The sequence below is a fragment of the Molossus molossus genome, unplaced genomic scaffold (assembly GCF_014108415.1).
Source record: "Molossus molossus isolate mMolMol1 unplaced genomic scaffold, mMolMol1.p scaffold_m16_p_11, whole genome shotgun sequence".
Taxonomy (NCBI): Eukaryota; Metazoa; Chordata; class Mammalia; order Chiroptera; family Molossidae; genus Molossus; species Molossus molossus.
In genome coordinates, this window is record NW_023425346.1 from 106,643,144 (window position 1) to 106,664,040 (window position 20,897).

Here is a 20,897-nt window from a genome sequence, read left to right on the forward strand (position 1 = left end):
GAAGGAGCTGCACAAAGCCTGCCTGGCAGAGGGCACGGGGTCCTGGGTTCTCATCACTGTTGTCACTGTGCTACCAGAGATCGTGACAGCCCCGTTTCCACGGACGTCCGGAAGCCTCAGGCCGCGTGCACCCCTCTGAAAATGTCTGCCCTCCACTGAGATAAGTGAGGTGCTGTTACTCCCCTGACTTTATCAAGGTCCGGTGACTGAGGACCTAAATGCAGGGCGAGGCGGGGCAGGGCTGCAGCTGTTCGCGTGGAGAGTAACGCAGTGGTTAATAGACAGTAGCAGGATGAACTGTTCTCGTGCCCATGGCTGCAGGCCCACTTGGCCGCACCCTGTGCTGGCCGGCCCCTGGTGGGCTCCCCATAACTGCCTCAAGCCCGTGCTGCCCCTCCTCATGCGGCCACGTTCACACCGCCCTGAGTTCTCCGCATCGGTGCTGACATACGCCCCGCCCTGAGCTCCTTCCAAACCTGCCCTTTGGCTCCGTGGACAGGGAGTGTACCTCTGTCCCCGACCAGCAGCACATCAAAGGCCTGTCATGTTCCCTGTCCCAGGGGGTGTGAGGCAGCCCCCTCAGCGGGCCACCTTGCACGATGCTCTGACCCCAGTGTGGACTCAGGAACTCCCACCTCTCGGTCCTGGGACAGGAGACGACCCGGGCCTGTGGGCTGGGATCCTCGGGCACAGAACACCCCCGCCGCCTGTCGGCACACGACGCTGTGGCCCGTTTCTCTTGCCCAAGGTCTGGCTGCCTTTGTCTCTCACTTGGCTGAGTGGCCCTTCCAGCATCCAAGTCCACGGGATGGTCCAGCGTGGCTCGGGGCCCTGGCAGGCCACAGGGACTCGGAACGCTGTGCAGTCTCTGGGCAGGGATCGCCCCCTCCCCCCAATCTCATGGTGTGGGGGTGGACTGCGAGTGGGCACAAGGGAGGAGCACAGCCTGCTCCCCAGGACGGGGACGGGAACTCTGGAAAGTGCGGGCACGTGCCCCAGCTCCAGGAGCACAGGGCCCTAGCCTGACTCGGGCCCCTGCTGCCTCCACCCGCCCAGGCAGTCAGTGCTGGGGGGGCGGAGAGTCTCGCCTGGCTGGGCCTGTTTGGCCCAGGTTGAGGTCAGGCCTGAGCCAGCTCATCTCTGAACCAGGGTCTCTCAGAACAGTGTCTGCAGCCGGGTGGGACCTGCAGAGCACACACGGAGACCGAGGCTTTGAGCACGAAGTCCCAGCCTTTCTGGTGCCTCAGGGTGGGCGATTCCCAAGGCCCTGGCCCCTCTCTGCCCCCCAGCCTTCCTGTGTGAGCTGCCGGAGGCCCTGCTGAGGTCCTGCGGCCCACAAGGGACCTCGGTGGGGAGCCCAGCAGGACCCAGGACTCCTTCTCCACGCCCCCCGCACATGGCACAGGTGGTCGTGTGTCTACATTAAGGCTTATCGGGCACCTCTGTGGGCCCTCTGCTTGGCGAGGAGCGCGAGGGACCAGCTGTCTCTCTGGCACAGGCCTCCTGCAGCCAGGGGACTCACCTGGGCTCCGTGCCCTGCCCTGCCAGCCACTCCGACCCCTGGCTGCCCCTCCCTCTCCACACCACACAATACCGGTAAAAGCCGGTAAAGCCACACGTATGGACTCATTCTGTGGCTTGGGGGAGGGGACGGTGACAGGGACGGACACACGCAGGCACCCAAGGGGCCTCTGAGCGGGGCGGTGACCACCCAGCACCGACCTGGGCCAGGCGCCCGGCGTGATGCAGGGCGACGAGGCCTCAAACGCCCACAGTGCTCCCTGTGAGCCTGTCCCCGGGACCGAGCAAGGCAGGCCTGCAGGGACTCAGCCCGTCTGCCCTGCCGAGGCCAGACTGGGACGCCTCCAGCCCGGGTCAGAGGCGAGGCCCCGCCGAGGGACAGAGGGCCTTTCATCTGAGCACCTTCCTCAGCACTTTCTCATCTTGGCTGCGGACAGAGCTCACAGCGGCCACACTTCTAAGATCAACACGCCGCCTCCTCACACACGCGGCCTGTCTTGGAAGCGCCAGCCCAGCGGCGGTCTGCCCGGGAGCCCAGATGCCCACCCTCTCCCTGGCAGGTCCTTGAAACCTCAGAAAGGCGGCAGCGCCCTCCCGCTGAGACAAGCAGCGGGTGCCAAAGTGCACGCGGGGCGAAGGCCTCCCTGCCCGGGGAGGCCCGAGGGCAGCGAGCGCGCACAGCTCCTCCAGAGGCCTGGCCTGAGGTCCTCGGGGCAGGGACACCGCAGACGTGTCCTCTGCTCTTGCCTCTCGAACCCCAACACTGAGGACCAAACCCACACGACCCTGTGCCTCAGAAAGGGCTCCCTTCCGTGGGTGCTCACTCCTGAGGACTGTAGCTTAGCCCGGCTCCACCGCCTCTTGACATTAGCACCAGACGCCCTCCACATAACCCATCGCAGCATCGAGGGCGTCGTCTTCCAGAGAAGGTCCTTCCATGGCCCTGAGATACTCATGGGTGCTGCCGCCTTCTCAGCCAGGAGCCTGCTTGCTGCTGATTGGCTGTGGGTGGGACTAACAGAGGGCGGGCCAATCAGAGGCCTTCCCAAGTGTGTGCCCTGGGACACAGAGCCCCCTGAAGAGGTGACCGAGGCCTGCGCCCTGCGGGAACCACCTGGGCCAGCTGTCTTCTGCTCACCTGGCCCTCCAGAGCTCCCCAACAAATCCATTTGCTCCCCGCCGAGGACTCTGAAGCACTCGCTCGCTTCTCCCCAGCCCCAAAGCGCCCCGCCCTCGGCTGTCTTCCTGAGCAGGTGTGTTTGGCCCTCCTGACGCTCTGAACCTGGTTGGCAGCCGAGCCCGCGGCCCACCACGCAGCGCCCCTCCGACAGTGCAGCGGGCTCGCCACAGGGCGTGGAGACGGGCGTGCAGGCCGGGTGTGCACGCGAGAAAACTGTCCCTGTGAGCGAGACGTCATGACGGTGCTAACGTCCTGCCAAAGGACTCGAGAGACAGGAGAGTCCGCCGAAGCTGCTGTGTCCGAAGGCAGTCAGTTCCCTGCCGGTCACCACTCCGACAGCGATGCCACGGGGAGGTGAGGGGAAGTGTGTCCGCAGCCTCGTGGCACTGAGCACGCTGCGAGGGCTCTGGGAAGGCGAAGGGAGGCCCAGGACTCAAACGGGTCTAAATATGTGCCACATACACACACACTGCCATCCACCAAGCTGCTTGCACTAACCAGCCTCAAGTCCTAAGGTCAGCAGAGGATGCTCTGGCCCTGAGGCCTGGTCTGCAAGGACACACCGCTCTCCATCCCAGCCCCGTGCCCTGGGCGAGTGCGTCACCCTCCCTTTCTTCACCTCAACCCCCCTTTCCAGCTGAACGCGAGACCCAGGAACTAGAGGGACCCCAGGGGCCAAGGAAGAGAGGTGGTCTGGCAGGACCCCACAGGGACAGATGGGGCACCTGCTGGCCTGAGTGTACCCATGGTGCAGTGCACCTCCTGACAATGACCGCAGGATGGCAACTTTCAACCCGTGTACCCAAGAATTTTTACAACATGCAACACCTGACTTCTGAGTCAGGGGCCCCGACCTCTTTTACTTTTCAAGTAAAAAAAAAAAAAAGACAACAGCCAACATGTAGCCATGCTTGTGAATGAATCAAAAGCACACCTACTCTTTAGTCAGATCGGCACACACTTTATTTTGTGGTGTGCGCAGAATTTCAGCGACTCGTTTACATGAGCCGTGACATGAAAGAGGTGGCGAATCACGCCCGCAGGGTGATCATGGCGGCTGAAGAATTCTCCCAAATGCCTCCTTGCTCCCCCACAGAATCTCCGAAGCCTGTTTGGAACCCAGTTGGGAACTGTCAGGACTGCTCATGAACTAACCTCCAAGCATGGCAGAGACACGCGCTCTCCGAACCCAGACCGAGCACGCCCGGGCCTGCAGGTCTGAGTGGGGGAGACCCGACTGCACACAGGGACGCAGCCTCCATCTCCGACTCAGGGCCGAGAGGACTTCAGATGAGGGGCTTTCAAACACAACCATCTGCACCTCTGCTGTCTTTCCAGGGACTCGGGACGACTGCCCTCCAGGGCTGGGCTGCTGAGCCCCCTCAGGACAGGAGCCCTGTCGTTCACAGCGAGACTGAAGTCCACTCAGCACTCACGAATCGAGGCTGCGGTAACACTGCCCTGTTCCAAACCTCCCTGTTCTCCAGCGAGAATGTCTCTCCCCAAGTGCTCACAGGCCCTACCTCACTGGATGGCTCTGCACTCGCGACTGCCGAGCCCTGTGGCAGGGTCTCCTGTGTCTCTGCGCCCGGGGGCTGCCGAGCCCCGTGGCAGGGCCTCCTGTGGCTCTGCGCCCGGGGGCTGCCGAGCCCCGTGGCAGGGCCCCCTGTGGCTCTGCGCCCGGGGGCTGCCGAGCCCCGTGGCAGGGCCCCCTGTGGCTCTGCGCCCGGGGGCTGCCGAGCCCCGTGGCAGGGCCCCCGGTGGCTCTGCGCCCGGGGGCTGCCGAGCCCCGTGGCAGGGCCCCCTGTGGCTCTGCGCCCGGGGGCTGCCGAGCCCCGTGGCAGGGCCCCCTGTGGCTCTGCGACCGGGGACTGCCGAGCCCCGTGGCAGGGCCTCCTGTGTCTCTGCGCCCGGGGGCTGCCGAGCCCCGTGGCAGGGCCTCCTGTGGCTCTGCGCCCGGGACTGCCGAGCCCCGTGGCAGGGCCTCCTGTGGCTCTGCGCCGGGGGGCTGCCGAGTCCCGTGGCAGGGCCTCCTGTGGCTCTGCGCCCGGGGGCTGCCGAGTCCCGTGGCAGGGTCTCCTGGTGAAGAGCTGTCATCGCTTTGAGATTGATTTGAAATAATCTTAATTTTTACAGCCATTATGAACTGCTGAGCTGGACCCACAGAAACTTAAAAGTCAGAGTCTCCTTTGTAATAGGCCAACACGCCTACTTCCCAGGCAGAAGGCGTCTCTGTCCTCATTTTTCGGGCCTCGAGTTTGGGGACTGCAGCTGTTCTGATGTGAAGGCGGGAGAGCCTGAGGTCCCGCTCTGGCGGGAGCTGTGCAGTGGGGAGGGGACCCAGCGCCGGGTCCTGACAGTGCGATGAGCGCCCCTGCGCGCCCTGCCCTGCCCACGGTCTCACACCACTCGGCCCCTCGCACCTCGCACGGCACAGAGCGCTGGTCTGGGCCTCCTCCGCTCCTCTCAGCAGAACAACGCGCAAGTACGGGCACACACGAAGCAGCTTTAGGGCCTGCAACGTTCACTCAGAAACTCAAGAACGAAAACCAGCTTGCACTGATAACATCGTTTTTAATTGAAGGGAGGACAACAGCTGTCACATTCAGAGACAGATAGGCCTCAGCAGGTGGCCGAAACCATCCTTTCTCGGTTAACCATCAGCTCATTTCAGGTGTTCCCGTCGGTTCTGCAGACCCCCCAGACCGTCCTGAGGGCTCCACCACGCGCCCGCGCAGCACAGGCTAGACCACACACTGCGCCTCACTGGATGTCGTCATCATCAAAGAGATCTTCGAAATCTGCGTGAGTGAACAAAACCACGCATCAATGGGGCAAACAGGTAAGTGACTGAAAAATAATTCAAATGAACTACGTGGTCATTCAAAACACTGGACCAAAGGCTTCTCCCAACAGACTGGCGGCGTCCCCATGGGCTCGGTGCAGCCCAAGGGCAGTGCTGTCTAGGGTGCACCTGTCCTTTCTACTCAGGTGACAACAGAAGAAACACATCAGGGGGAGTCCCCACCACGTGGTGGCCACCTTGCAGCCATGACACGTCAGCACCCTCACCTGTGAGCGCGCTGTGGCCAAGGCCCCACTCCGGTGCCGTGGAGGTGAGGCCAGGCAGCTGAAAGGCACAAGCCCACCCCTGTCTCCGTGAGAGGGAAAGTGGGAGGGGCGGGGAGGTGGGAGGGGGCCTGAGCCACGTGAGAAGGATCCCTTCATAGGGTCTGAGAGTCAAAGCTCAGAAGCAGTCTGAGCCCTGTCCCTACTGGGAGAAACGCCGTCCACTGACAGCACACCACTCGCTGTGATGGGGGGACAAAGTCACGGTCATTTCCTCCTGTTTACTTCCTAAATTCTCTACCAAGGACACGCACCCTTTGCAGTGGGAAACCAAGCCCATTCACGTGGCCTGGGCACTGAAGTGCGCTGTGCTGCGGGCTAGAGGGAGGGCGGGGTGCCCGGAGGCAGCAGCCCCACTCGGTGCCCACCTGCTGTGTCCAGGCCTCCCCAGCCAGACAGTCCCAACAATGCCTTCCTTCTCTCGCCGCCTGGCCTGGCCGGCGGTCCTGCAGCTTGAGCACTTGCTTCAACCCCAGCAAACCCCTCACGCCCTCTCACAGGGGGGTTCTGGACCTGGGATGCTCACAAGCTGACAGGCCAGCCTGGGAGCTGTCGGGGACCCTGAGGCGGGCACACAGCTCTTCTGCGAGCCCCTCTCCAGCCTGACTCGAGGCAGGAAGGGCCGTAAGCTGCTCATGTTCCTAAATGCTCACTCCGCAGCCCGGGCCCCTCACAGACGCTGTCTCCTCGGCACTGTTTGGAAATCACATGACCGCTAGACCACCACTGTGTTTACAGCCTTGGCTGGCAGAGGGCGAGTCCGGCTTTCAGGGTCATCGGCACGAGTGAGTGGGCCGCACAGTGCTAGGTGCGGAGGTCACCCTGCGGCCCAGGGTGAGGGGCCTCTGAAGCCGCCGTAAGCGGGCACTTTCGCACAGGCGGCTGGGGAAAGGCCCCTCCCCTCCCCCACTGTCCCCGCAGCCCCTTGCTTGGAGACTGGAGACAATGCTATCCTGTTCTCAGGGCTCCGCTCCTGTCACGCCCCCCAGTTCTGACAGGAGTGGGGGCAGCCAGGGCGTTGCCTCAGGGGAGCGGCCGGGCCGCTGGGAAGTCTGCACCTCACTAGGCAGCCTGCAAAGGAGTCAGAACAAACACCCTGGACTCGGGCGTCGAGGGTCTTTGGTGCAACCCCTAGGGCCACTGACCAGCGACAGAGCTCTGCAGTGACAGGCACCTGGTGGAGGAAGAGTGACAGAGAAAACACCACTCAACTCCTCCAAGGAAACTGTGTTTCTACTGATGACGCGAATCCTTAGTGAAAGTAACATCACCTGTGGAAACAAGGTCTCAGAAACCCACCGACACCAGGAGAAACAGCCCCTCTAACGTGTATGAAGAGCTCACATAAAGGCATCACTGTTTTTCGTAAAACTCGCACACGCTCTTGGTACCTGGCACTGAAGGTCTAAATACCAAGGGGCCCAGGTCTGCAGGGGGCAGGCGGAGGGCGGCTCCTGCCTGTGAGGGCAGCGCCGGCGAACAGCGGCAAACGGGAAAGACAGGACACCAGCCACCCCCCAGGAGGGAGCGGGACACCCCCCAGGAGGGAGCGGGACACCCCCCGGAGAGGGTGGGACACCCCCCCAGGAGGGAGCGGGACACCCCCCAGGAGAGGGCAGGACACCCCCCAGGAGGGCGGGACACCCCCCCAGGAGGGAGCAGGACACCCCCCAGGAGGGAGCGGGACACCCCCCGGAGAGGGCGGGACACCCCCCCAGGAGGGAGCGGGACACCCCCCAGGAGGGAGCGGGACACCCCCCGGAGAGGGCAGGAGAGAAAGCCAGACGGTCGTGTCCCCGTGTCCGTGCCCCCCCGCCCCCTGCATCAAGGCCACAGCCCGGACCCGCCGCCCGTGGCCCGTGTCCAAGAGCGTCTACGGCTCAGACCCAACGCCCGGAATGTAAGACTGGGAGCAATTTCATGCTATTTTTTCCTTCTGAAAACAGGCTGGCGCCAGGGCCGGCAGCCACGCCGGCCTGAGCCCCGGGCCTGGCGCGGGTCTGGGCTTCACGGCTCCGTGATCCAAATCGGCGGTGACACCGTCGGCGCCGGCTCGGCCTGCGGACCGTCTGAGTGGGGCCGGCGAGCCCTTACCGTTGAAGAAGTCGGCGTGAACCGCCTTTTCATTGGCCGCCAAGTCCATCAGGAGCCCGGTGCTGCCGCCGGCCTGCGGAGGGAGACCAGGTGGGCCCGCGGCCCCCCGACGCCGGCCCCGCGGGGCCCGCTGCGCGCAGGAGGGGGGCGAGGGCCGGGGAGGCGCCCGGGCGGGGGCCCGGGTCTCCCTCCGGCTGGAGGAAGGGGAGGCGGACGGGGCTGTGCATCTCCCCGAAGGTCGTGGGTCCCACGTTCCCAACGCCCTCCTCGCTCTCGGAGCCCCGCCGCCCCGACAGTGCGCCCCCCGCAGGGATGGGAGCCCCCAAAACGAGCAGGCTGTGCTCGGCCGGCCCCCCCTGCGGAGGGCGGACACCCCGGGCCCCGGCGGGCGCAGGCCGAGCTGGAGAGGAGGCAGCAGCCCGCCCGCCGGCGGCGTCGGCTGCACTCGGACCCCCGAGCCTCCCGGGTCCCCGGGGCCGCTGCCGGCGGCGGAGACGTGGACACAGGCCGGGCTCCGCGTCCCTGGAGGCGCCCGAGTGGGTGCAGGAGCCCCGCGCCCCTTCTCCGGCCGCAGGCCCCGCCCGCTCCCCACGGCCCGGCCCGAAGCTTTGGGGGTCGAGGCTCCGACGGCGCGCGGCGGCCTGGCCGGGGCTGAGCCGGCAGCGGACGCTCCTTCCTGCGGCCAGACGCCCCGCCTCCGCCTCCCCGACGCCGCCCGCTCACCTCGTCCAGGTCCACGTAGGGCCCGGCGCCCTCGGGGAACATCTCGTCCACCGCCGGCTTCATCTCCCCCGCGGTGCTCCGGGAGCCCCCAGCCCACTTCCGGCCCGCCGGCCACCTCTTCCGGTGCGCGCCCTGCCGCGGCAGGTCTAGACGCCGGAGGGCCGCCGACTCGATGGTACTCCCCACCTCCCGGCTCTGTGTCTGGCACATCCAGACGTCGGAGGACCGCCGACTCTATGGTTCCCTCTGGCTTCTGGTCTGGACCCAGAGACGTGGAAGCGGTTTCCCACCTGCCCGCCGGGGCACAGGGGAGCTGCTCAGTGACGTCCAGGTGGCTCACGGCCACAGGTAGGTCAGCCCAAAGGGTCTGGCACAGAGAGGTGTCCAAGAAATAGTCATTGTAGAATGTGGGTGGTCAATACAGTGAAAAGGCCCCCAGAACTGGAGAAAGACTGGCGGCGTATACCTGATACTGGGATTCATGTCCAGAGGTGCAGAAAACCGAAATTCAACAACAACGAATCACCCCATTCGAAATGGACGAAGGACTTGAATAGACATTTCTCCAAAGAAGACGCTTGAACGGCAAGAAGCCCGTGAAAGATGCTCAACAGCATTGATCACGGAAACGCAACTCAGACCCAGGGGGACCCCTCGCCCATCAGGACGTCTGCTCAAGACCCCAGGAAACACGTCGGGAGGACGTGGGGAACTGGACTCCAAGCACTGCTGGTGGGAATGACCTGGCGCAGCCACAGTGGGAAACTGTGGAGGCTCCTCCGAAATTAAAGAGTCACCATGTGATCCTGCAGCCCCGCTTCTGGGTACAGACCCCAAACATTGCTAGCAGGGCTCAGAGACATTGGCACCCTCGTTCACAGCAGCCTCACTCAACAGCCGAAACACAGTAGCAAGCCGGGTGTCCATCAACAGGGATGGTGGCCCCGGGCCATCAGGCACCGGGACCATGGCCGTGGCTAATGCTTTTCGTGTCTAACTCCACAGTGGCGTGTTGAGGGGTGAAGGGGCTGAGGACGTGGGGCAGGAAGTGGAGAGCTCCCCCACATGATCTGACTGAGAGGGGCAACCAAGATGGGGTGCATAGAAGGACACTGAGCCTGTTGTGTGCTGAGGTGCCCTGGGGCTAAGCACTGGAGTGAGGTGTCCCAGGGGCTGCGAGGGGGCGGCTCACTATTGACTGGGGTGCCGGGTGTCTGCAGAGGGTGACTAGGCGGGGGAGGCGTCTTCCTCTGAGAAGAGAGGGAAGGTCAGCTAGAGCTTTTACCACCATGAACACAGCCCAGCTGTGTGTCCTGAGGCAGCTGTGGGGTGCTGCTGACAGGTCTGGTCAGGGCACCCTGGGGTCTGCCCAGCAAGGCACCCAGGTGGCAGTCCTTCTGGGCAATGGAGAGGCTGCTGGGGCCACCATTCTGTAATGCTTGTCCGAACTGGGGACGTGAGAATCTGCGTGGAATGTGAATGTCCACACACATGCACAGGCGTGCACACGTGTGCAACATGCACACACACACATACACATGCACACTCGAATTGACAGGCAAGTCGCTGGCATGGGGGGGCCTGCTGTCAGGGTGTCGTTTGTCTGGGGTGTTTGGCTGAGGCCCAGTTGTCCCCAGTGGGTACCTAAGACCAGTCCTCATGCCCAGCTATTGTATGAATCAGGACTTTTTAAAAATATGGTTGATTTACAGAAACCAAATTCAAACTAGCTCAAGGGAGGGAAAGAGACAAAGTCTGTACTGACTTTTCTCAGAGGGCCTGGCTCGGCCAACAGTCTTCCTGTTGAGAATGTAACCCAGGCCACCGGGCGAGAAGCCCCAGTGGTGAGTGGGGTGACACCTCGGCCACCTCCCCCTTTCCAGGTCCCTCACAGCCCGGCTGGTGTTTGTGCCTGGGTCCCGGGAGCGTCCCCTGCCCTTTGTCACTGTGAGAACGCTCTCAATGACCTCTCTGCTGCCTGGGATAACGGGCGAGGCTCCCAGCACCTGCCTCAGTGACCGCGAGGGACCGCCGGCCAAGCCTCTCGGACCACACGCAGGACGAAAGCCAAGTCCCATCACCCACTCCGCCCGCGTGGCACGTCACATACACGTCTCGCAAAGCCCTGCGTGTCTATGGTGAGGTGTGGCAGTTGCTGCAGTCAGAGCTGGCCCAGACACTAGTATCTGCAGTGACACAGATGGTACTTCTTTTTTTTTATCCTCACCCGAGGACATTTTTCCATTTTTTGTTCAGATAGAGTGGGAGGGAGGGAGAGGAAGAGAGAGAGAGAAACATCGACGTGAGAGGGACACCAGATGGTACTTTCTGTTGTTTCGTTTCGGTAGAAAAGCTGCTGACCTTTGAGATCAGCTCCCGTGGGGTGTGACCTGCAGGGCCTCCCGCTTGCGCAGGGTCATGCCTGTCTGGGAGGACCCCCCACCCGCACAGCGGCCGCACCCGTCCCTGAGACACTGTCCACGCTGCCCACCTTCCTTCCCCTGCCTCCGCAGCGTGCAGGGCTGACGGCCCAGGCTCTGCACAGACGGCATGCGCCCAGGCCCCCGGCCCGCCCCACAGACGGGCTCCTGCTGCCCTGGTGTGAACGGCTCTCGGGAGTGCGCGAGTGTGAGGGGCGGCCTCCAGCCCCGGGGTGGCTGCTGCCCAGCCTGGTGGTCAGGCAGGGGCTCTGGGAGCGGCTGCTGGACAGGATCTGAGCCCCGTCCACAAGTTACGCAGTACCTGGTGTCTCTTCGCCCCAGTTCCCTCACCTACGCTGCGGATCCGCAGCCCCCTCCGGGGGGCAAGGTGCGGACTGGATGAGAGGGTGAAACAGCCGCGGGTCCCGGCCAGGGCTGCTGCCCTCTGTAGTCAAGTCCACCTTGGGCAGCGCAGCTGGCCGCCGAGAAGGGAAACGGGCAAGAGCGCAGCTGTGTCTTGAGAGAGAGCCAAAGCGTGTGTTGTGCGTTTTAGGTCAGGAGTTTATTGCCAAGGCCGGGTGCCCGGCGGGGCCCCTCAGTCCTCCTGATAGGGGACGTGGAAGCCCAGGGTGGTCCCCAGGGGGAAGTGGGCGAAGAAGGTGCGGGCCAGGTCCTCGATCTGGGGGTAGGCGCCCAGGGTCTGGAAGTACTGCACGTAGTTCCAGAAGTCAGAGGTGGAGAAGGGCCAGTAGGGCATGGCGGGCAGCTCCGCGTAGGGGTCTGCAAGACACGGCAGCCGGCTCGGGGGCTGCGCCACCGGTCCTGCCAGAGGCCGCCCTCCACGGAAGCCTCCGGCAGGTGGAGGTGCCCAGCGGTGCCAGCGCAGTGAAGGGACCTCCCAGCAACTCCCCGGAGCCTGGCCATCCAAGGGGCAGTCGGGGTGACCTAGGCCCTGCCCTGACTCTGGGTGACAAGGACAGCAGAGGGGAGAGGAAGGAGGAAGTCTGGCCCCTGTCCTGGACACACTGAGCAGGGAGGGGTCACTGTGGTGGGGACACGGGGGAGTCCTGGTGGGATTCCAAAGGAGACCACCCCCCACCCCAGCCCTGGAGTCTGTATGTGACTGCATGGAGCTGGGACTCTGGCCTGAGGGGAGGAATGTGTGTCCCCAGGGGCTGGGAGGGCGGTAGGGGCAGGGGCTCCAGTCCCTCTGCAGGCATGGCTCCACCTCCGCTCACCCAGGGTTCCCCTTCCTCTTCTCTGAATGAGAAGCAGCACCCACCCCCTTTCCCTCCCCCACCCCACTGCCCCACCGAGAGCAGATGCAGTACCTGCCTCGTCCTGCACGGGCTTGGCCCCTGCAAGGGAAGAGAAGAGCAGTCACCCAGGACCCCTGTGCACCAGCTGCCCCAGGGGCGCGACCCGGTGGGCGGCGCTCACCCGCCAGAGGCCCCAGCAGGAGGCAGAGAGCCACCCCGGGCAGCAGGCAGGTCTTCATCTTCCCGGCAACCACTGGCTGACCACAGCCTCGCTCGGGTCCACCTGCGGCAGGAGGAACCAGAAAGGTGAGGCCACCTCCCCTGGGCCCCGCTCTCCCCACCACCCACAGCAGCAGTTTCTGGAAAACGGCTCCGGGGACGGTTCTCGGCGTCTCCGCAGCAGGGCCAGTCTCAGGGGCTCCAGCATCGTTCTGAGGCTAAACCACGTTTCCTGGGCCTGATTTCGTTTGTACAATTTGAGAAGCTGCACCCCCATCGCCTGCCCTGTCCGAGGTTACCTGGCCGCTCCTGCCCCTCAGTCCACAGCCCGAGGGGTGTCTGTCCCCGGCACACAGCCTCCTCCTTATAAAAGGCCGGGACGGGGACGTCACCTACGGGAACCGTCAGACTGAATTTATTTCATCTCCCGCCAAGGACTGAGGCCTTCTGTGGCCGGCTGGCAGCGGAACCCCACGCGTCCCCTTCGGGGATCTGATCCAAAGATCAAATTGGGAGAAAAACAGCTCTGCACAGGCCACTTCGGAGGTTTCAGGGACAAACTCAACAGTGGTGCTTGATGTAGCCAGGAGAGAAAGACATCCTGAGTCTGACCCTGGGACTGAGCTCCCCCGACAGGAGCAGGCTAATCACAGAGCTGTCCCTGGGGTACAGGGAGGCAGGGGGACCCCAGGGAGCCCCGGGCCAGCAGCCCCCACCGCAGGACAGGCTGAGCAGAGGCACAGGCAGGAAGTGGGGGTGTCCAGCGCCTTCCTGCTTACGTAAGCACAGTGACTGCGCCTGTCGGGAAGGTAGCGGTTCCAGGTCCCCGGGAACCACCGGCATCGCCAGGTCTCTGCGGGTCAGGCTGCTCTGATTATACCCATGACAGCGGCCACTCCGCATGGCCCCGCCCCGAGGGGTCCCATCGCCCACTAAGTCTGGGGGTATGTCCAAGGCAGCAGTGCCCAGTGTCAGCACGATTCACCACAGCGGGCTTCGGGGTGCTGGGGCCACCTCACCCCTGGGTCCTCACAGCCACGGTGCACGCGTGTCTTTGGCGGACGTGGTGAGGGGTAGTAGGCAGGTCTTAGGTGATGGATCCATCCAGCGCACACCCGGGCTCCCCAAGCCTCTGGGCACCTGTCCCTTCCAGAGACAAAATGCTTGGCATCTCCTGCATTGGCGACCAGTCAATGACATCCACTCCCTGTCACCAGTGAACCCAGAATCTCTGCCGCGTGGGCCCAAGCCAGCCCTCAGGCCAATCCAATATCACATCATCCCCACCCAACCCCTCATACCTGCTCCCTGGGTTTCTGGTGATATAAACATCACATGTGGTGACTCCTGGGGGGGGGTTACAGTTTGTCCCTCACCTTCTAGGTCATGTCTGAACCTCAGGATCAGCTCTTCGATCAACAAGCAGAGACACGGGGGGCCTGGCCGGAGGGCAGCCAGCAGCCCCTGTGAGGCAAGTGCTCCGGGGAGACTGTGCAGGGTCTTCGGGGGAGGAGGGCTGACCTCCCAGACAGCAGGAAGGACGGCTGCTCCTGGCAAAGGAGGCTCAGCAGAATTTAGGGGTTCAGGTCCCCAGCTTCATCAGGGTCTGCCCACATGCCCCCATCCCAGTGAAAAATGAAAATGAAATGACGTGTACTGTGATGGTGTGTGGGGCGGAGCTGGGGTACCTCTCTTGTTTCTTCTTTCTGGGTATATGTAGTGCCCTGAACTTGTTACTTAAGAACATTTTTTTTCTCTATTGATTTTAGAGAGAGAGGAAGGGAGAGATAGAAACATTGATGGGAGAGAACATCAATTGGCCGCCTCCTGCGTGCCCCCCACTGGGGATCAGGCCCACAACCTGGGCATGTGCCCTGACCGGGAATCGAACCCGCGACCTCTTGGTGCAGGGTTGACGCTCAACCACTGAGCCACACCAGCCCGGCTACTTTATCACTTTTATGCAGGGAAAACACTTTTACAAAAGCCACCACCAACAGCTTCCTGTGACTTAGCATTCTGACCCGCCGTCCCGGGTGACCTCCTGAGTCTACTGCTACCCATGTCCCCCACCTCTCTCTCCCTGAGCCCACCAAGACTCCCTCCCCTGCTGGCCTGTGTGCAGACCTTCCCTTGCCCCACCTGCAGAACCCCACCTGGAGGGTCCCAGCTGAAGGGTACCTACCACCCAGAGAATAACACCTGGAGGGTCCCACCTGGAGAACAACACCTGGAGGGCCCCACCTGAAGGGTCCACCTGGAGAACAACACCTGGAGGGTCCCACCTGGAGAACAACACCCGGAGGGCCCCAGCTGAAGGGTACCTACCACCCAGAGAATAACACCTGGAGGGCCCCACCTGAAGGGTCCACCTGGAGAACAACACCTGGAGGGCCCCACCTGTGTGGGGTGAGAAGCTCTGGTCTTGGTGGGCCGAGTAGACAGAGGCCACCCTGTCTGCCTCCCTCCCGAGCTAACTGGGCGGAGAGAAGGGCAGGCTCTGGGGCTCGGCCCGCAGTGTGGGAAGGGAGAGAGCCAGGGCAGCTACTTCACCTGGACCAGGTGAGGACTGGGACTTGTCTTCCCCGGCCAGGCTTCAGTGCTCCCATTAGGTGGTGTGGGGCGCCCCCTGCTGCCCAGCTCAGGAACACCAAGCTCGGCCTCCTGCCGAGGTCACTGAGAACCTGTTGGTGTCCCAGCCCCCACTTACCCAGCAGGTGAAATTGCCCTCCTGCTTGACTGTGTTCCCGTCACTGCCTCTCCGAGCCTGTGGTTCCTTGAGAGTCTGAAACAGCACCTGGCAGAGGCGGGGGGTGGAGGGGAGAGCTGGTGAGAACTTGCTGGTCCGAGCCCCGGGTCAGGGCAGGGCGTCACTGGGTCCACCCAGGTGGAGTGAGAGCCGAGTCCTCACCCTGGGCATCTGGGCAGGGCCTGGCTCCGTGGCCCCCCACTCCCTCCACAAAACCTGTGACCGGGCCAGGTCAGCCCCCTGGCTCCCACCAGGCGAGGGACCCCTCTCGAGGTCACCTATTTTGTCCCCAAAGCCACAACTTCCAACCACACTTGTCATTTTAAGGGAAGGATTTAATCAAATGTCATGAAATCGAATGACCAGGAAGAGTTTTGGGGTGAAACCGAGCTGCCTTGGAGAAGCCCACTCAGGGGGAGCGTGGCCAGAAGCCACGGTCCCGGGAGATGCAGGTACGACCGCTTGAAGACTGGAACCAAAGCCGTGAGAATCCGGACTTCAGGTCCTGATCCCAGCTTTGAAACCCAAACCTGAGAGTGGGGACAGCGCCTCCCGGGAGTGGACACCAGGGGGCGCCATTCCCCCAGAACCCGCGAGGCCGGGCTCCAGGGCACAGCGGCTGGAGAATAATAGAGGGTCGGAGGCCGGCCTGGCGGAGGTACAATACGGGATTCAACGCTGAAATGTCTGAAGCTTGTGTCGCTTCTTAAAATCACCCCCTTCTTCGGTTGACTTGCAAGGATGTCCAAACAGGTCCCTGCTCAGCTGAGACCTCCTGGGGTGGACAGCAGCTTGCTGGACACGGACTCAAGTTTCAGGCCACACAGGAGGGAGTCTGCGCTCGGCCCACCCGGGAAGGGGAGCCAGCGTGGTCCTGGGTCTCCTCCCGCCTGGGTCCAGGCACCTGCCCAGCTCCCAGGTCTCTCCAGGCAGCAAAGCCGGGGCAGAGGCTCGCTGGCAGCCCTCGGCAGGATGTCCGACCCTCGGGCCTGTGTCATTGAATTTGGAAGCTCTGTGCGGGAAGCTTTTCCACAGGCCCCCGCGTGCCCAGACATCCTGCTCCCCCGGGCTCCCCGTGTGAGTGGCCTGCCTGGTCCCCGCAGGCCTCTGAGTCCCTGCTGGACTCCTCCCTTCTGCAGGTGGTGGCTGGGGCCTGGGGACCGACCTCGGCAAGGCTGAAGGGGAGCGTTTTTTCCCTGGGAATTCAGGGGGGCCATTTTCAGGGCTGACTCAGTGGACATGTTGAGGGGATGGCCAGGAGAGGGCGGCTGGCAGGGTGGGTGGAGGGGAGGGTGGTCTTCACACTGACGCCTGGCCAAGGGGACGTACACGAGCAACCATCACAGTGTAAACCTATTCCCTGGAAACACGCAGGTAGGAGGAGACCCGCCGAACGGGGCTACTCTGGGAGGTGGGGCTGGGAGCTGGGGGCAGACCCACAGCATTTCTCTGCGAGGTGCGTGCTGCAAGCAAACCAGTGAGCCTTGGGCTGAGTGGGGGCGGTGGGTGTTCAGGTCCCTCCGCAAGCCCCGTCCCCTCCCGTGGGGGAGGGCTGGGGACATGGTGATGACAGTCTGGAGAACATGAACTTTACAGGGACACTTATCTGGGGGGGGTGTCCTGTGCCCTGGGACCATGGAGTGTATTGCAGGGGGACGGCTGTCCAGGAGAAGAGGCCGATGGGCCCCCTCCCCAGCACCGTGTCCACCCAGCACCGTGTCCACCCAGGGGCGTGGGGAAGGCTGAGGCAGCAGAGCACGGTTGTGGTGGCTGGCGGGGCAGACGCAGCTGTGAGAGGCCTGCAGGGCAGAGTGTGCAGGGGCTGCACCGTGTGTGAGGGGTTAGTGTGCGTGGGCTTCCCATCCTGGGGAGACTTGGGGGACACCACCCGAGAGCACGGGCCACCCCGTGCCCCCACGATGGGACGACGGGCCAGCAGGCGGCTGGGCTGCCAACAGGACCCCCTCCTGTGGGCGAGGACGAGGCGAGGCCAGCGCAGACCCCGGGCGAGGAGGCCCGTCCCCGCTGACACCCAAGCAAGCGTCTCTGCACGAGGCTCACGGGGCCCGAGGTGCCAGGACCCACCGTGTTGAGCTCCTAACTGTGGGGGGGAGACCAGGCTGCCTGCTTCTCTGCAGCCTGAAACAGATCCATTGTTCAGCCCCATTCATCGCCACATAAAAGCCGGATTTATGGGAACCGGGGCTCAGCGTGTTTCTCAGCCTGGCGGAGGCATCTGGGCGGCGGGGCCCGTCCTGCCACCCTGGGGGCCCCGGGCTGGACGTCCAGCCCCAACCACGCTGCTTCCCCGGGGGGCCGCCCGCCTCCTGCCCCTGACTTCCTGGTTCTCCTTCGTTGGTGGTGGGGAGTAGGTTCCTGTCCCACTTCCATCTGTGTGCCCTAGATTCCTGATTCGTCCAAGAGCAGGTATTGTGAGCCCGCAACCGGGGGGCAGGGGCCAGGCGGCGAGAATGGCATCTCGGAATCCAAGGCTGGAAATGCCTTTTGTGACATGTGCTAAATCGGTCTCCTTGGATGTCTGGGGACAGCGGCCGCCCCCAGAGCAGAAGTCCAGCTCCGGCTGCCCCGGGGAGATCCGGCCTCCCTCCCCAGGGACAGACCAAATCCCGGGCACACGCCGCAAGTGAGGGGATATTTTTAAAGTGAGAAGAAGACAAACAAGGACACCACTGCCTGCCGCTCCGGCTCCCTCTCCCAGCAAGTGAGTCCTCGGGCAGTGCGGGTGTGGGCAGCCCTCTCCGGTTCCTGCGCCCTGAGCGTGGGGCGCTGTGGGTGTGACCCGAGCTACAGACGCAGGCCCAGACCCCCCGCCTTTGCCCACGACTGCATCTTCTCTCGAGCTCTGGCCTCCGCCAGGCCCATGTTCGGGTCAGCTGTTCTTTCCCACAGCTGGGGAGACCCCGCCTGGGGCGGTTCACCCTCGGACGCCTGCGGGGGATTCGTGCCGGGGCCGCCTGCACGTGGGGGGAAGGGCAGCAGCAGCCCTGGCCTCCACCCCTACATGCCAGTAGCACCCCCTGAGTCTAGACGATCCCAATGGCTGAGACAAGTTCACGCACCCTTGGGGACGTGTTCTCTGGGCCAAACGAGGCCACCGTCCTTGGCACGGCCCTGGTGAGCGCGGTTGTTTCCAGGACCTTGTGGCTCGGAGCCGTGGGGCAGCCACATCCTGAACTGTCTCCTGTACTCGTCTGACTTCACTGGGTCAGCCCCCCGGCCGGGAGTCCCCCGAAAGGCAAACGACAGGCGTTCTTGTAGCTCAGCATCGGCACGTGTGAGAACCTGTCGCAAGGCCCCGGGAAGCCCAGGGCTGTGTTCCTACCGTCACAGAGTTTTGCAATGTTTGCAAACAACAAAACCGAACCCTGCCTTTTTTTTTTTTAATCCTCACCCGAGGATATTTTTGCATTTCTCTTCAGATAGAGCAGGAGGAACAGAGAGAAACATCGACATGGGAGAGACACATCAAGTGGCTGCCACCCACACGACCCCAACTGGGGCGGGGGACGAACTGCAACCGAGGTACGTGCCCTTAGTGGGAACCGAAACCCGGGACTCCCCGGTCCACGGGCCGACACTCTCACTGCTGAGCCAAACCAGCCAGGGCCCGAACCCCGCTTTTATACTGGCCACCAGCTGAGCCCCTCTGCTGCTGCCCACGTCCGGTGCCGTGGCACCTGCGGACCTAGGGACACGGTGATGAGGTCGGTCGCCCTCAGAAGCCCTGGGATGGATGCGCTGGAAGCGGTGGGTGTGCCAGCCCCATGCTGTTCCCTGGGAAAGAGGTCACACCACCCGTGTAGGTGCCCTCCAGCGCCTGGCACCCGGACCACGCGCGGGCAGACCGGGAAGGCAAGGCGTGACACGCACGGACCCAAGCTGCCCCGGAGCCTGTCTGAAGCGCAGGGCGTGTCCTCAGCACGGCCTCAGCGTGTCCTCTCCTGCACGGGCCGGGCTCATTTACGTGTCACCCCATGAGGCTGACGAAGCCCAGGTAGCTTGCAAGACTGTTTCGGGGCGTGTCTGGGAGGTGCCCCGGGCAGAGGGCGTCCTGTGAACCAGTAGTCGGAGTGAGAAAGATGGGCCGGCCCATCAGGACAGCGGGTTCCACCACAGAACACACGGGTCCCAGGCTGGTGGTTGGCTTGTCCTCTGCCCGCTCGGGGGCTGATTTGTGAGAAGCCGCTGGTCTGGTTCCTGCATAAGCCTGTACCCACTGTCTCTGGGACCTGCAGGGGCACGTCCGCAAGTACTGTCTCCGGGCCTGGCCCGCTGTCTTCCCTGCCCTCTCCGCATCGCGGGTCCCCAGCACCCCCCGATCAGCAGGGCCCTGGCTGCGGAAACAATGGAGATGTTACTTCTACGCTCAAGACATCACAAGGGGCTGTTTCTTCCTCTTCAGCAGGAAAGATGAGCCCCCACAGCCACGCTGATGGGGACCAGCACTCGGACTGGCCGTCTGCGGGTGAGAACGGTCAGTCTGCGTCCTCAGACGACGGAGCCTTCAGGAGCAGGGCTCAGGGGCAGGAAGAGGAGGCGTCCTCACTGAAGTCCTGCTGCAGGGAGTCGGCCTGCCCCCCAGTGGCCTTGCCGGGATAGTTCCTGTGCGCGCACACATGCACACACACACGTGCACACAGGTATACACACGCACATGCATATACACACACATCACACACAACGCACATACAAACATACACTCTCCCCCATCCCATTTGTCCCTCACAAAGAGCAGGTTTTCCTGCACCTATTGATTTATTGCTTTTTTTAAAAAGTAAGTGTATTAGGGTGACATTGATAAGATTACACAAGCTTCAGGTGTACGGTTCTGTAACACTCCTTCTGAACATTGCATTGTGTGCTCGCCACCCACCGTCTAGTCTCTCTCTGTCACCAGGTCTCCGGCCCCTTTGCCCACTTCCTCTCCAACTCACCCCCTCTGGTGACCACCCAGCTGCTGTCTGACTGTAAGTCTGCGAGTTTGGTCCATTTGTTGCTTTCTGATTTATATCCCACAGGGAGTGACATCGTGTTCTTACCGTCCCTCCCACCTGACTTATTTCATGCCAGGTGCGGGCCCACATCCCATGGTCACAAATGGTGCTATTTCATTCGTTTAAAGGCTGTGTAGAGCCCTGGGCAGTTCTGCTCGGCGGTTAGCGCGTCAGCCTGCAGACTGATGAGTCTGAGGTTTGATTCTGATCAAGGGCACGTGCCTCGGTTGCAGTTCGTCTCCAGCCCTGGTTGGGTCATGCGGAAGGCAACTGGTCGATGTATCTCTCTCACATCGATGTTTCTCTCTCTCTCTCTCTCTCTCTCTCTCTCTCTCTCTCTCTCTGTCTCCATCCCTCCCTTCCACTATATCTGATGATAAATGAAAAAGTATCCTCGGGTGAGGAATAAAATAAATAAATACATAAAATAAAGGCTAAGTAGTATTCCAATGAGCCTCATCTTCTTTATCATGGGTCTGTGGACATGCAGGCTGTCTTCGTGTGTTGGCCACCATGAATAGGACCACAGGGAGCCAGGGCCACAGTGAGCCAGGGCCCCAGAGAGCCAGGACGGCAGTGAGCACAGAG

General features: G+C 62.9%; 2 protein-coding genes across 2 annotated transcripts; both read right to left on the bottom strand.

Annotated features, from left to right (window-relative positions):
- Positions 1-5,260: 5,260 nt before the first annotated feature.
- Positions 5,261-8,773, bottom strand: COPS9 (COP9 signalosome subunit 9). Its single transcript, XM_036254477.1, has 3 exons — positions 8,648-8,773; positions 7,925-7,997; positions 5,261-5,502 (listed from the first exon to the last, which is right to left on the bottom strand). The coding sequence occupies exons 1-3, from the start codon at positions 8,708-8,710 to the stop codon at positions 5,465-5,467; spliced, it is 174 nt and encodes a 57-aa protein (XP_036110370.1). The 5' UTR covers positions 8,711-8,773; the 3' UTR covers positions 5,261-5,464.
- A 2,889-nt stretch (positions 8,774-11,662) lies between these two features.
- Positions 11,663-12,574, bottom strand: OTOS (otospiralin). Its single transcript, XM_036255075.1, has 3 exons — positions 12,508-12,574; positions 12,399-12,425; positions 11,663-11,847 (listed from the first exon to the last, which is right to left on the bottom strand). The coding sequence occupies exons 1-3, from the start codon at positions 12,563-12,565 to the stop codon at positions 11,663-11,665; spliced, it is 270 nt and encodes an 89-aa protein (XP_036110968.1). The 5' UTR covers positions 12,566-12,574.
- Between the last annotated feature and the right edge of the window lie 8,323 nt (positions 12,575-20,897).

Coding starts and splice junctions, on each gene's coding strand:
- COPS9 (XM_036254477.1), bottom strand. CDS start 8,710: ATGAAGCCGGCGGTGGACGAGATGTTCCCCGAGGGCGCCGGGCCCTAC. Junction 7,998..8,647: donor CCTACGTGGACCTGGACGAG/GTGAGCGGGCGG, acceptor CTCCCTCCGCAG/GCCGGCGGCAGCACCGGGCT. Junction 5,503..7,924: donor TCACGCCGACTTCTTCAACG/GTAAGGGCTCGC, acceptor TCACTCACGCAG/ATTTCGAAGATCTCTTTGAT.
- OTOS (XM_036255075.1), bottom strand. CDS start 12,565: ATGAAGACCTGCCTGCTGCCCGGGGTGGCTCTCTGCCTCCTGCTGGGG. Junction 12,426..12,507: donor CCTGCTGGGGCCTCTGGCGG/GTGAGCGCCGCC, acceptor CTTCCCTTGCAG/GGGCCAAGCCCGTGCAGGAC. Junction 11,848..12,398: donor GCCCGTGCAGGACGAGGCAG/GTACTGCATCTG, acceptor CGTGTCTTGCAG/ACCCCTACGCGGAGCTGCCC.